Source organism: Corvus moneduloides, chromosome 3, assembly GCF_009650955.1.
Source record: "Corvus moneduloides isolate bCorMon1 chromosome 3, bCorMon1.pri, whole genome shotgun sequence".
Taxonomy (NCBI): Eukaryota; Metazoa; Chordata; class Aves; order Passeriformes; family Corvidae; genus Corvus; species Corvus moneduloides.
The window spans coordinates 84731940-84747394 of NC_045478.1; the positions used below are offsets into that span (position 1 = coordinate 84731940).

Here is a 15455-nt window from a genome sequence, read left to right on the forward strand (position 1 = left end):
TCAGTCATCAAATGTTATTTAGTAATATCTGCCTTGATAGATGTTTTCATACTGTAAGTGCTTTAATACGCATAATAAATCATACTGCAAATTTAGACTGGAATATATAATTTATGCCAATATGTCAATTGTGAAAATTTGACACATTCTGGTGTGTTGGGTTGACCCTGAGTTGATGGACAGTCTTTAAGACCAATTACGCTTCTCACAATTTACATATTTAAACCACACAGAAAGGCGGGACTTCCCCTTTTTGGTTGGAGCTCGCCTGCTGGAAGGTGGGGGGGCTCCGAGCCTCCCGGCCCCGCTGGGCCGGGCCGGGACCACTGCCCCTTTCCCCCTTTCTCAGCACCACGGCACGGACCCTGGGTCGCTGGGGGGGACTGTCCCAGAGCCGCAGGCAGCTAAAACCAGCCATGGACTGCCACAGCTAACCCATCCAGCGCGGCTTCTGGGGCCAGGCGGGGTCCCTCTCCTCTCCATGCGGAGCCGGCGGAGCCAGCGGGAGCCGGCAGAGCCTCCTGTCTGCAGCCAGCACACTTCGTGCTGAACTGAAGAGGACACCACGCAGCCAGCAGCACAGAGGGAGCGAGGCTTTCCCCACCGTAAAGCCCGAACAAGAACACTCTTCAACATGGCGGCTTCAGAGTCAGAGAGAAAGAGAAGTGAGTCCCGTGGGACGGAGCTGAGCATGGCGACGGGAGAAAAGAGGGCGGTGCCGCGATTCTGGCGCGCAGCTTAAAAGAAACCTTCTTGCATTCCGTGGTAAGAAACTGTAATACCACAAACTGTTTGTCTCTTTAATCCATTTGAAGAACATGGGGGGATGGAGTATCCTCGTGTGCCTATGAAGTTTGTGAAGAGTGCCTATGCCAGGCTATACAGAAGTAGTAAGAAGGCTGTTAGAGACTTGTGGAGAAGAAAAGCCTCTGTGTGCAGGCCAAAAAGAACTTTATCCTTAAAAGATGAATAACCCCATGTGATGGCCCCATGTTTTGTAGTATGAAAGAACTGTGAAATTCTTCATGGGAGAGATGTTCTACACACAGCAGACTGTTTGTTTCCGGGCGGGTCTGCTATTGGTAGCAGTTTGGGAACCACGTGCAACTGAAGGAAAACCTTTTCTTCCTTAAGCATAAGAGAAAGATTTTCAAGAACTGCAACACTGACTAACATCCCATGTTCTGTTATCCCTTGTGTGAGCTGGATAAAAGGAGAGAAGTGCTGGAAAGGAGGGGGGGGGGGGGGGGGAATTTACTTTAATTTTGTTTTGTTGTTTTCTCTTTACTTTTAATTCTGTTAGTAATAAAGCTCTTTCGTTGTACTACAACTGTTTAAGGTTTGTGCCTGCTTTGCTTTTCTCCTAATTCTTATCTCACAGAAGAAAAAATAAGTAAATAATGGATATTTTGAATCAAAACCACTACATTTAATTGGTGTTTCTGCCCGGTTTCGAACTCAACCCGCTACATCTGGTAAGTTAGGCTTCACTGGGAGTGCCATCTGACTGAATGATCTCCAAATTGACTCAATATGCAGGCATCAATTTTTATTCTCTTCATGAAAACCAATTACAATCAATTACCGATTAACACCACAGAAAATACTGTTCCAACTGTTTCTGCTATAGGTACATTAACCACTATTAATATCCTCTAAGAAAAATACAATATCCAGATTTTACTGCCTCCATTATAGTTGATTGTTTCAATAATAACTTGGATTAGTGAGAATGAGAGGTAAAAGAAACAAAAAACAAGGTTTCATTGTTAATGAAACTACTGCAATGTTTTTTAAAATTACAGAAAAAACAGCTGCTTATTCTAAGAAACGACCCACTGATTTCTGTGAGCTAAGAGAACAGCAGCAGAAGAAATCAGTCCAACTCGTTTTGTGCTTTTGCGTGGAATTTACTGGAATGAAAGTTTGCAGAGCCACACTTCTCAAACACATAATCAGTGTCCAAACAGCAACCCAGCCCAATTTCTGGAGATATATTTAATTCTCACTGTGATCATCATGAAAGAAGGTCTTTGAAAGATGGTTGTTGACTTAGTAACTAAGTAACATTAAACAGCATTTCTTATTAAGGAAGCTCTTTTATTATTTAAAAGTAGTGAAATAAATATACAACATGCAGAGAGAAACAAATTATTACTTTATTTTAGGGACAAATGTAGGAGGGAAGAATATACCTTCAAAATTTATCTTAAAACATGATGAAACCAAGGGAAAAGTGCTTCAAGTCTCCAGAGCACATGATTATAGAATTTGATCTATCAACATACAAGTACTAGTTTCTGAAAGTTCATAAACATTTAATTTTAAGAATATAGGGGCTTTCCAAGAACTTCCATGCACTTCTTACTTCATTGCAAAACAACAAGTGTTCAGGTATTTTTCCAGTTCTTCAAGATAAGATTTCTAAAGTGCTCTGTTGGCAATATGTTAAGTTTCCTGAAAAATGAATCCAAACCTTTTCACCAGCTGTTTTTTTCCATTCTATTTCAGTTTTCCAAGAAACCACTAGCAGACTAAGGAAACAGTAAGTATAACTCTAAGCAGGGAACCAGAAATTAGCATAGCATGTGGATTCTGACAAAGAACTTGCAACACTGATAAGCTGTATTTTGGCTCTAATGACAGCCTTAGGGCATCCATGTGTGTACATGTAATAAATCACCCCATTGAAAAGATAATTACTGAGGAGGGAAAAAGCTTTCTTGATAGTAATTATGCTAAACTGTTTGAATTAACATACCCACAGATGATTCTTTGTGGTCCTACTTACACATTAGAGAGAAGAATGCTTCATTACATTAATTCACTCACTTGAAAGGAAAAAAATAATGATCTGGTTATTAATCACACTAATATTCCTTAGTTTCTGAAGCCTATGTAGACTTTTGACTGCAAAACCAAAGTAGAACAAAAGGTTAATTAGGCTTTTAGGCCTGAGTTTTCAAAGGCAGTGAAAGTTGGACAACATAGAGGTGAAAAAACCAATCTCTTTTAGCTGTAGGCAGGGATTCAGAAACATATCCTCATTACTATTTGGTCTGGCAACCCTGGCCCTTTCTAAGCACGGACACAGCATGCATACCCTTTCAGCAAAGAATAATCTAATTAAAATGTACACTTGCATATGGACATGCTGTTCCACTCCCAATTTAATTGTAAGGATTCTTAAAGGAATATGAATACTCCCACGCCAGCAGCTTAAACAGTTTTCTCTTGACATGTACTGCTGTCTGTGTTAGTGATACGGTCAGCTCTTTCTTCATTAGCCCTGTCCTCCTCTCTTATAGGAAAGCATGTCTGCTTCAGATAAACAAACAGGACACTTTTGGCTGACCCATTGAGAAACACATGCTAATAACCATTTCAGGGCTGAAATGCACCCTGCCAGCCAGCTTTCAACTTATGAAACTAGCTTTCCTGAAGAACATTCAAACAGAGGTCAAAATCCTGACCCTCTGAAAGAAAATGGTAATCTTGTTACTGACTTCAATAGGACTAGATTCCATCGTGGCTTTGTTTCATGTTCCTTCTCCCATCTGTATCTCCTTGTTGGAGTGTCTTATTGAGCAAATACAGAGAAGCCATTCAAGCCTCAATAAAACAATAAGGGGAACCTCCAACAGCTACTACCTCATCCCTCTCCAGGAAAGTTAGAGATTGTCCCCATCCCAAATTCATAAAACAGTCTGGTAAGATAATCTTACTATCATTTCATGATTAAACACTACATTATAAATTTCCGTGTATCAATTCCAAGTTATATTAGAGTTCTACAGCTCACTCTCTTCTGAGATAGTGACAGAAGTATAAAACAAATTATTTAAAGCCTCATATTTCTTGCAGTTTTAGTTATGTAGTACAAAACTGTGTCACAGGAAAAATTATCAAAATCCGGTGCAAACCCCAATGATTAGCCTACCACATCACATACAGATCTATTTCTGTACTGGCAGTACTTAGCTCCCTCTTACACTCCTACCCAGATACATATGTTCTCTCTCTCTCTATCAGCCTGTCACCGCTCAGTGAAACAACTTCCTGGCCTATTTCTGGCAACCTTCACAAGCACCAGACCATTTTCTAACTGTCTATAACCCTGATTAAGGATCTTCGTTTCCATGAAATAAGGTTTGCCAACACCTGGGTTCAACCTCTTGAACTGAATGCCCTACTTGCCTTTAAATGCCTGCTGGGTTGCTGCTGTCTGAAACCATTGTGTATTCTGTGGGGTATACACAAAACTGCTGAAGATATCAAAAGCTCCTGTCTCTTCTGGATCAAGCTCAGAGGGATGCACGATGGCACTAACACATTATAGCATCTTCTAGACACTTTCTGTGCTGAAAGTTAGAAAACCTCTCTTTTGCAGACTCTGAAAAACCTCATGACTGATATGTGGAAAAAGACAATCTCTTTCAAAACAGCTGGAACCATCTTGTTGAAATACATACATCACCTGCATGTTTGAGGCATAAAAAGGCTGCCATTGACATCTCACACGTACCTCCCTCACCTTTTCACCTTGCAGTCCCTCATTAGTAAATTGCCATCAACATCTCCCCATCCCTTTTATTTATTAAAAAGACTCTACAGTCTTTCACTGTAGATCAGGGAACAAGCTCTTGAGGTGCAATTGGCAGCTCTCCTCCATTTACTTTTTTGAGCCATCCAGTCCTCCAAACGCCCCTACCCTGCAAGCTAGTAAACCACTAGGTAGAGACCTAAGCAGCAGATAGGCTCAGGTGGCTAAACTTGCAGACAGCAGCTCACATCTCCCTCAGCAGTGAACCAGCATGATGTTTGTGTTTAGTGCTCAACGAACTTTATTATTTTGGTGGGTAAATAATTTCTTTATGCAACTGGCTATTGTACATTCCCTCATTAACATGCAAAGTGAAAGTTTTTAGTTAAATAAGATTAAATTTATGTCTAAAATGCCTACATTTATCCTTTAACATGAATTATTCTTTCATTTTATCCAGCTCTCCACCACCACTACTGTTTTTTTGGGACCTCTTTTACCTTTGAAATACAACAGTGATTAAGAAACCTGGCCACAGCAGTATCAGCTTCACTTGAACTCGTTTTTCCCTTCCTTCCCAAATCCCTCTCCAGAACACTACTGCAAGATTGCTTACATCTTCTCAGAGTTCCTTTTTCTTGTTTACTTGTGCTGTGCCAAACAAGTCAGACAAGCAATTAGGCTTTCTGCTATATCCTCATCTGGCACCTCTGTGCAGTGCTCCAAGATACACAGAAAGAATGAGCATTTGCCTGTGGTCATCTCTTCAGCTTTGTCAGAGATGCTATAGACCAGGAGAATCCAAATGTCCCAAGCCTTGCTTTGTAGCTGCATGGTCATGCAGACCCCACAATCCTGTATGTTTTGATAACTTCTTATATTTATTGCCACGGCAATAATAATCTCGGAGTAACACAACCAGGCCGTTGTCTAACTCCATACATCCTCACCTGCACTATGCACATTCTGGAGTAGGTGGGTCACTTCTTTACACAGCAGCCAGGTATTCATGCTTTTCATCTCCACTTGCCAGGGACATTACCTGGCTTTTCTCAGTACTGTTGTGCCTAACCTCTTGAGTCCAAAAAAATTGTTCTCTGATTGCTCTACACTTTCATGATTACAAAAATTATTCTGTATTGCTAGTTTCATCTGACTTAACTGAATATGTCTGCAGATTCACTGTTTAGCAAAAAAAACTGACAAAACAATGTATTTCTACACAAAAACCAAGTAAAAGAATCTGTATGAAGTCATCTTTATAAATCATCAAAGAAAAGGAGTGTATACATAAAAGTTTCAGAAGTTGTTTTCCCTGGAGGAAAAGAGCCACTCTTACAGAGTTGCCAATATTTGGAAAGAGTCAAAAGTAGTCTCAAGATTTTTTCCCAAATATAAATAAATGAACTGGACTGATTCATCTAAATCATCAATATCAAAGAAATTGTCACAGAAAGCCAGTACTCAAAATAAACACAATCAATTGTGGGTACTATCATACCTTGACAAAATGTAGCATTGATCCTCTTGTAGCCTTGTGGGCATTCCATCATAGGACCGTATCCGTGGTAAGCTGAAAAAAAAATTTACATCAGTTAAATACTGCTAATTCACATGCTTACAGAGCCTGATAGCCAAATTATTATAGAACTATATTAAAAAAATTATAAGGTTTTGTGATGAATGGTTAAGCAAAAAGACAAAGAAATTAAATTAAAGATTGTACAGGTAACCTTAGTTTCCATGTCTTTCAATGTGTGTACCACTTAAGTCTTTGGTTATCCAGTCAAATTTGTGTTAAAAAAACAAACAAAACAAATTGTTGAAATCAGGACATCTTTCATCCTGTATGTTCTGAAATATTCAAATATTTACTCTTGCAAACCAGCTATAAATACCACATTTGAAAAAGATAAAGTTGAAGATTCATTATGGAAACATTTGGGATTTCCCTAACAGAGCTGTTGAATTTTAGAACACTAAGCTTCACTTCACTTACTGGCTGATCAGTGTAAACAGTCACAGATACAACAACACTGCAAAATAAAGACTGAATTGAATTTTGCCAAACTAGAAAGAGTTCGGTTAACTAGCTCTTTATTTCTATTAATTGTTTCTTTCCTCCACTTAAGGTTGCTTTTCAGACTACAGAAAACTCTTTATCATAAATGAGAGCAGTAACTTCATTGTATGGTTATGCACTAAAAGCTAATTTCTTGGCAAAGCCCAGTACTTCGTTAAGCATATAGGACTAAATTTTTGGCACTATGATCACATAAAAGCTTTTAATAAGAGTCAAGAGAGTTTTTCATAATTTGAGTGTTACAACGGAGATAGCTTGTATTTTGTCAGATCTTTTGTTTCATCTAAAAAGCGTTCCAAATGTTCAACAGACAAAAATCACCCCCAAAACCCACCAGATTCATGAGTTTCCATCTTTACTGTATGTAAACTGTCAAATAAGACAGAACAACTGAATAAGATACTGCTGTTGATTGGCTTCACTTCAAATAATGCCTGATTCGCAAATTTATCCCTGCAGCTTAGTTTAAAACTGGCACCTGGTTGACTGTAATGGTGGGGGGAAAAAAAAGAAAACAAGATAATTATTTTAACTAGTTGTAAAGCTTTGCCTATTATTTGGAAAAATTTAAGTGTTGAACTTGAGTAGCAGGCTTTGGAGCGAGATAGTTTTATTTTCAAATTTCCGTGAATTATTTAAAATAATGCTTAAATAAAACATTAAGATTCTCCTTAGACATTGCATAATGGGAAAATGGTTAAAACACAGTAAAAATACAGCAACAATGTTATTACAGCTCTGAACACATACTTCTCCATCTTTACACTGACTACAACCATTTTAACACAAATTACAACTTGAAATTTTGTCTCTCTAATAAAGTGGCAGCTACACATTTAGCTTCCAAGGCAGATTTTTCAGTCTTTTCACAATGTTAATATTAAAACCAGCTGAAATTTAAAGAGACTTTCAAAAGCACAATGCATTAGTCTACTTCTGATCCCGAAAAGTGTCAATGAAACTACTAGTACTCATGTTGGCAGAATCAAACTCATAATGCACTCATTATGTCCCAACTGATCTGTGTTTGCCATTACTGACCTGATTTCATTCACACTAAAACCAAGAGAGTCTCTGTAACTTTCTGTGGGCAGGAATGGTACCCTGCAGTGCAGCCTGCTGAATGAAAACAACTTCCAGTTGTAGATGGAGACCAGCCCATAACCTATGCCAGGTCTTTTCCAGTGCTGCAACACATTTTCCCTTCCAGGGTGACTCAGCTGCTCTAGAAAGTGCAGTGGTGGACTGAAGTCAGAGATTTTAACCTCTCCCTCCTTCCTCATCCTCCTACTCCCACAAGGAACAGGAAATGGCAGCTTACTAGCAGCTGTTTTCTTCCTTTTACAAAGAGCAGAAATGTAAGCAAGTTACAGTAGAGAAGCAGCTTGTTCAGTGATGGCTTGTGATCCATGTGGGAGCTGGATGGAGTCTGGCAGTTACTTACCCTTTACTCACCTAAACAACCTGTTTGTAATTACTAAGTTAGCGAGAAGCCTGACCAATCACAAACATTCCCACATAACACTGAAAGACCCTTCTTCTTCAAAGTTGTCTTCTGTTAGAAGCCCTCACAAATGTTGATCTGTTCCAAAACTTCTTTTGGTTTTCAGTAATACTGAATAACCCACAAACTTACAGACATGGCAGCTGTCTCAGGCCAAGGCACTCACATTTGCAACAGGGCAGAAGCCCTGACTGAGCAGTGGCTGTTACCCAAAACACTCAAGTCTTTACAAAGATGACTGAGCCCTCTGTAAGACAATGGGAGCAAGACATACACAAACTTATTCATGTCCTTAAGTAGTTGATTGAAGAGAGAAGTGCCTCCTAGTGACACTGAAGTATATGCTTAAATATTTTGTTGAAGTGGGTTATGCAGAAGATCACGACCTGATTACATATTATTATAAAAACAGGTCCACCTTAAGTTTACGAGGCATAAAACCATACAAGCAAAAGGAGGTCTGTTTGCTTCCAAAACAACTACAATAAAAAGGGTAATACTAATTTAGTGAAATATCAGAACATGTCAAAATTATATAAGAATGTGGGACTAACTTCACCTGTTGAGACACCAGCACAGATATCACTTAACTGACAACTTACTAATTATCTACTCAACTCCCAAGTTCTTCCATCCAGTATCATATAAATTTATACATATAAATACATATGCATACTCTTTTTACCACTGAAGCATTCCCAGTGTTGTAAAAATAAAAATACTTGATGAATATAAATCCTTCAGCTTCCATTCCAGACTTTCATTAAATCTTCTAATAAATTTACATTTATATTTGGAAATTGTTTACTCTACAGAACCATAACACTTTGATACTGTCAGGCTTAGTTTGGCTTAGTTTGACACCTATGCCCAAAAGATACTTTGACCCAGATCCAGAACAGATTTTGGGGGTTCAAGTTTTGTGCCTAAGTTCAAACTGAACATCTATAAAATTTTAAGATGCTGTAAGATCACTTAAACACGTGCAACACACCAAATGTATCACATTCAGTTCTTAAAAATCTAAAAATTCACCATTTGCATCCATGCAGAATTGCCATAAGACATGGCCTGATTAAATAGCATCATACTTAGAATCATTCCTAAATCAAATGTAGCCTAGAGAAAATACGTACACTGCTACTAAAGCTTCTTGACAGATCCAATGAATACTCTTGAAGCATACACCTACCAAATCACACTCTTGATATAATGACACTGTATTTTAATCTGGATAAAACAGATAGTGCATCCTTCTCCTCCTCCTTTCATAAAACACTAATGTAAAGTGAGAACTCCCACCTAGAAAGATGAGAAATGTATCCTATTACGTCTAGGAGACACAAATCCTTACTTTCCAGGAATGCTTTAATCAGAAGGAGAGGAATATTCCAAGTGGCACCATTCTCTGTCTCTTCCTGAAATCATGCAGTTACATTCAAGAAAACAACTCCAAATTGAGCCAGAAAGCGGGAGTGAGCATGACTCATACTGTAAGTAATTAAGGAATCTGGGAAAGAGACTGGGTTCCTAGAACTGTTCCAAGAATTGTTTCTACATTTTATGGGTTAGGGCATCTCCTCATAGGTATAAAATGTAGATTAGAAATTATTCTGGCAGACAAAGGACCTCTGAAGTGTCCCATCTTGAGCAAGTGTGCTAGCCATTAAGCCTTTACAACAAAACGACACTGCTCACCTCATTAACATTTAAATAAATTATTTCTACTCAGTGCTTTGAGAAAAGGGTGGTGGACTTCCTTTCAGGAGAGGTTTTTAAGTGAGTTCAAGCATTTCTCTGCACCTGCTTAGGAAGCATCTATGGATCAGAACTTCAGACATGGTTTGTCACAGCTTCCCTGTTTGCTTGCTCTTAACACTGTGCTGAGCACTGTAACATTAAGCAGCTGCCTAATCTACATATCTGTGGATTCCAGGCTGAGACAATCAGTATTTTACCTGAACTATGAAGAACTAACAAGTGAGCTTCCCTTCAAACCAGGCACCAAAAATTTGTATTAGTAGTTCCACCCAATTTTCGGCTGAAGCACATTTCAGGCTTTTTTGTGATTTTTCTCATAGCATGCCTACATTCAAAAAAGCAACACTTCACTTGTCAATATGCTTCTGATGAACTAGACTTTCAGTTGTAATTCAACTGCATTGTCCGAACACTTCCTGAACTCTGTCAGGCTGGTGCTGTGACCACTTCCCTGGGGAGCCTGTTCCGGTGCCCAGCCATCCATCTTCATCCTGGGTGAAGAACCTCTTCCTAATATCCAGCCTAAATCTCCCTGACACAACTTCAGGCCATTCCCTCAGGTCCTGTCACTGGTCACCACAGAGAGAAGAGATCAGCACCTGCCCCTCCTCTTCCCCTTATGAGGAAGTTGTAACTGCAAGGAGATCTCACCTCAATGAGATCTCCTCTTCTCCAGGATGAGCAAACCAAGTGCCGTCAGCTGCTCCTCATACAGCTTCCCCTCAAGGCCCTTCACCATCCTCATTGCCCTCCTTTGGACACTCTCTAAGAGCTTTATATTTCTTACTTTGTGTCGCACAAAGCTGCCCCCAGCACTTGAGGTGAGGCTGCCCCAGTGCAGAGCAGAGCGGGACAGTCCCCTCCCTTGCCCGGCTGGCAATGCTGTGCTTGATGCACCCCAGGACAGGGTTGGCCCTCCTGGCTGCCAGGGCACTGCTGGCTCATGGTCAGCCTTCTGACTGGCATCGCTCTCCAGCCTCTCACTCCCCAGTCTGTGCATACATCCTGGGCTGGCCAGGGCCAGATGCAGAATCTGGCACTTGCCTTTGTTAGATTTCATATGGTTGGAACGTATGCTCCTTTTAGAAATTGTATTTACATGCTACAGGAATAAAACAGATACCTCAGTCTTATTAACTATGACCTTCGAACACCCAAGGAGGCTCTCCTTCTAAAGCACATCAGAAGATAAACATACTCCAATGCACAAATTGTTTCAGAAACTAGCAAATCACACTGAGTCAGCATAAATTTATATCAGTCTCCTATGGAAGGAGAAGTCGAGAAATAGGAGTAATAGCAGATTTTCTGCTGGAATTGTATTTACATCCACATTAAGACTAGCAGAGAAATGCATGTTTCCAAAAAATCAAACACTGAACATGTTTCCAGCACTGCTATCTGAATAACAGGGTCCTAGAAGAACTAGGTAAGAATGGCTGCAATTTAATGACCTATTTTTGGCCCAGTAAATGCCGGTCCACTCCATCTGCAAAACAGAGATTACATTATCTTTTCCCATCTTTCATTTAATGCCGAAAATACGACATGACACAGAAGTATTACTATTCCTGTGCAACAATAATGTCATTCACAAAAAGTTTAAGAGATCATCCTCACCGATCATGCAAATAATTCAAAATTCCTTTCTCATTATAATATGATGTCAAATCATAATAAAATGGTGAAGAAAGTCTTTGTTGTTGTCTAATCATTGGGGGAGATATTTCAAAAGCAGAGGAAAAAAAACCAACTGACAGTTTAGAGCTTGGAAGACCTTGGCTCCAAACTTGAAATTTCATCTGCAGTCCCGAGAGGTCATTGCATTCTCTCCAAGCAGAAACTGGCGCCTCTATAATTTAAGATTTCTGTGCAAACTTAAAAAAAAAGTAAGTCCAACTGGAAAAGGCAAGATGATTCAATGTGATTACTCTTCCTGCACTGAGTAAATGCAACAGTCCATCACTGACTCAAAGGAGGAAGAAACAGGGGAAAAAACCCAGCGACGTCAACTTTGCTGGCTGCACCAAGTGCCTGCATATTGTAACTCTGCTGGCATGTGGGAGAATTCCAGTTTCTACAACCTATCTCTAATCAAATCATAGCACATTTGTTCTGCTAGGTTCCTTTGGTTTTTTGCTTTTTTTCCCCTCTGAGAAAAGGGAAAACACTACTTGAGGGGAAAAAGCCACAAGAATAACAATAAAATAGCACTTACATGGCTTCTTGGGACATTTCTGGCATTTGTTAAAACCCCAGGAAGTACCCACAGTTCCACAGCAGTCTTCTTGTTTGGAAAGACCAGGAAGTGCTTTGCCACACTGAAATAGTCAGGTAAAAAATATTCTGGTTAGTGATATTGTACAACACTCACTTCCAGTACAACGTTCTTTTTCAGTCGTTTTGGATCAACCCCTTGCTGAGACACTGAAGATTCAATGGAACTCTTAACTGAACTTAAATGGTACCCACTCATTGCTGAAGCTCTCTAGACAGGCATGAGTAAATTAAGTGACAGTATTATCTTCCCCCATGTTTAATTGAAAAGAAGTAGAAAAAGCCAGAAGAAAACAGTTTGTCATAGGAATGAGTGAGTATATTTCTAAGGTAGTAATTCACCATTGGCACCTATCTTTTTCATCATAAAAACATGCTTGTCCACTTTTTCAAAAGCTATATGAATTATCTCAAACACCTTATAATTTCTGAGGTCAATTTTCATTTCCCCCCAATCAATAACATACTTACTGTGCAATATAATAATATGAATAGCAATATTTGGAAGCTTACAACATATTAGTTATATTCTTGACTTTTGCAATTTTCTTCCATTTTAAATGGTAAAGAAAGCTTAAATGTATTTGAGATGCAGACACTAAAAAAAACCCCAAACATCTAAACCTGCCAGTTAAGTATCAAGTGGAATGTACAAAGCACAGGAGAAGTTCACAACAGCTGTACTTAGTAGGACTTTCAAAGCAAATGTGATATAAATAGGTACTGCAGCAAACAATTCAAATGTGCTGAAGTGTGAATCCTCAGTATGGCGTGAATAGACTTCCCCTAATCTAACTCTGTGTTCTGACAGAGTATAAACCTCTGACCCAAATGTTCACTGCCACATAGCTTTCAGCTCAAGACAGCTGGCTCATCCTATGCCACAGGCTGCGGCCCTGTGGTTGCTTTCACTTAGCTGGTAACCCAGTCACTCGCAGTGCAACTGCATGCTGAATGCACAGGCACTGACAGCTTCCTCCAACTTTCCCAAAATTTTTCCAATGTGCTCTTAATCATACTGTGACACATGAGCCAATGATATTTCTAAAGCAGAGTTACCCTGTGTAGCTTTACAGTGTGACTACTAACAGGATAGCAAGCTACCCCACAAGGGTTCTGACTCATCAGAGGGTCCCCTCTGCACAGGGAGGGCCAGCAAGGCATGATCCCAGACATTTTCTCTGTCCCTTTTTCACAGATACTCCCCAGACACCTCCTGAAGTATCTCAACAAATTAAAAGCAGCAGCAGCAGTTCACTATTTAAACACCAGACTGTAATGTGCAACCTGCAACAGCTCAGCACTTGCAGCACCTGAAGCTTAGATCTATGTCAAGGGATGTGTGGGAAGTCCGAAGCGTCCTCCAGATTGGTGACAGCCAGCCACATACATCCAAGTTTCTAGCACCAGGGCAACTTGGCATGGCTATGGTGTGCCTCCACACACTACCCATATACAGGTTAGCACCCCCTGTGCTTTGAGCCTCAGTTTGGTGTGACACATGAACAGCAAAAAGAACAGAGTGGCCAAACAGGTTCAAACAAACTGCTCCATTATTGTGCAACTTTAGGAATCTACTTCCACATTACTGTCTGGAGTGGGCCTGGTGACAAATTTTCCTATGTTGCAAGAGATGAGAAATAGTCCTTGCCTGGATGGTATTTGGCTGTGTTAAAACACTGAGGTATCTCAGCAAGTCCCACCTTTTAGATACAGGCCCAGGCTTACCCTAGGTGAATGCATGTCTTTCAGCTGTCTTGCACTCCCCTGGCTTAGGCACTGGTAGGATTAGCACAAGGCTGACTATTCCTGATCAGAGTCCGCTGAGTTGTGCTTCCTTAAGCAACTCCCAGCCTGGTACTTCAGAGATACCATCAAGATGCATAAATGGACATTTAATTCTGCTATAGCAGCTCAGCTGTTTTCAAAACCAAAATAAGCTCTTTCAACTGCCCCTAGCTAGAGAATACATAGATTGTGCTGCAGTTCCCAGAAGCTAAAAAAAATCTTCCAACTGGAGAGTACTCATAATGCCTCCTCCATGTGGCTACTCTAGAAACCTTAGAGAGTTCATGTTACACCTTTATACAATGCTGGTTTTCTCAACCTGCATCCCAGGCAGGCATGCTCCAGGAAGGACCATTTGACTTTATAACCACAGCTACCAAGTTTTGCTTTATAGTCACAGATGCTTAACCTCTTTCCTAGAGCTTCTTCAAAGACAGAGAAGCCACTCACTAAAGTCATATGCTGTGGCTGTTATCAAGTCAGCTGCTGCATTTTGCACTCAACTCTTCTCCCCACACTGTACCTTGGTTTTACAACTCTCCACTCTCTGAAGAGAAATGGGAGGAATCAAAGCTGGTGTTGCAACCTCCCCTTATGATCTCAGAAATGGAGCATTTGGGCAGTGAGGCATATTACCTAACACCCACTGTTCTCTTCAAGGTCAAAACCTCAAGGACACATCCCAGGAGCTCGCGTGTGTCAAGGCAAGATTCCACTTAACATGAGAGCCAACATGCCATCATGAACTGTGCCCCCTTTTTTTTTTTTTTCCTTTTCCTCCCAAAATAGAAAAGGTGTCATTTAATAGTAACAAGCAAAAAACAAGAAGGCAAAAAAGCAAGGAGGAAGATGGACTAAAGCCTGCTTATAGTTTAGGTGTGGTGCTACAGCATTTGCACTCTACTGAAAATCATGATCTCTGTGGTCATAACTTTTTCAAATTTCCATATAAAAACCATGAGCAAAAATAAGGATGCCAAAATCTGAGTCATCTGGCAACTGTGTTTGCAGTCCCGTCAGTAAAAACTGGCAATGATTAAGCTGCTGCTCCCTCTGGCCTCTATGGCGAATTAAAGCTTGAAGAATCAATGATAATTTGGTAACATCCAGATCATTGTAGAAACTGGGCAACAAGAAAAGCAACTCCCACATGGGGCTCCTATTGCCTGGAAGATCTGTGTAATTTTGGAGCTATTCATCACAAAACATGACTGCTCTGCAAAGTCCTAATTCAAGCAGAAACAGAGTTCTTCTGTGGCTACTAAACCCTGATTTCTCTGGTACATCTAGCAGTGCTCAGATACTCTAAACATTCATGGCAACTGCACAAACTGTTCCTTAGCCAGCTATATTTTCTTAAGATGCTCCCTCCTTTCTGCAACCTTAAGCATCGATGAACTGAAGCTCTATTTCTACAGGTAGGTAATTCCTCTCCACTTCAAAAGTCTTACCCACATCTTACTACCAATAAGAACTCATTAGTTGAACTTCAGATAGTT

At 40.1% G+C, this 15455-nt stretch overlaps 1 protein-coding gene across 8 annotated transcripts in view; it reads right to left on the reverse strand.

The window, feature by feature from the left end:
- LTBP1 (latent transforming growth factor beta binding protein 1) overlaps positions 1 to 15455 on the reverse strand; it is a 194648-nt gene that overhangs the window by 80403 nt on the left and 98790 nt on the right. For all 8 annotated transcript variants that reach the window (XM_032102534.1, XM_032102530.1, XM_032102531.1 and 5 more), the window contains 2 exons: positions 12110 to 12212; positions 6045 to 6116 (listed from right to left, as the gene is read on the reverse strand). In XM_032102534.1, the coding sequence (XP_031958425.1) occupies positions 6045 to 6116; positions 12110 to 12212 (175 nt within the window). The remainder of the gene's footprint in view (positions 1 to 6044; positions 6117 to 12109; positions 12213 to 15455) is intronic.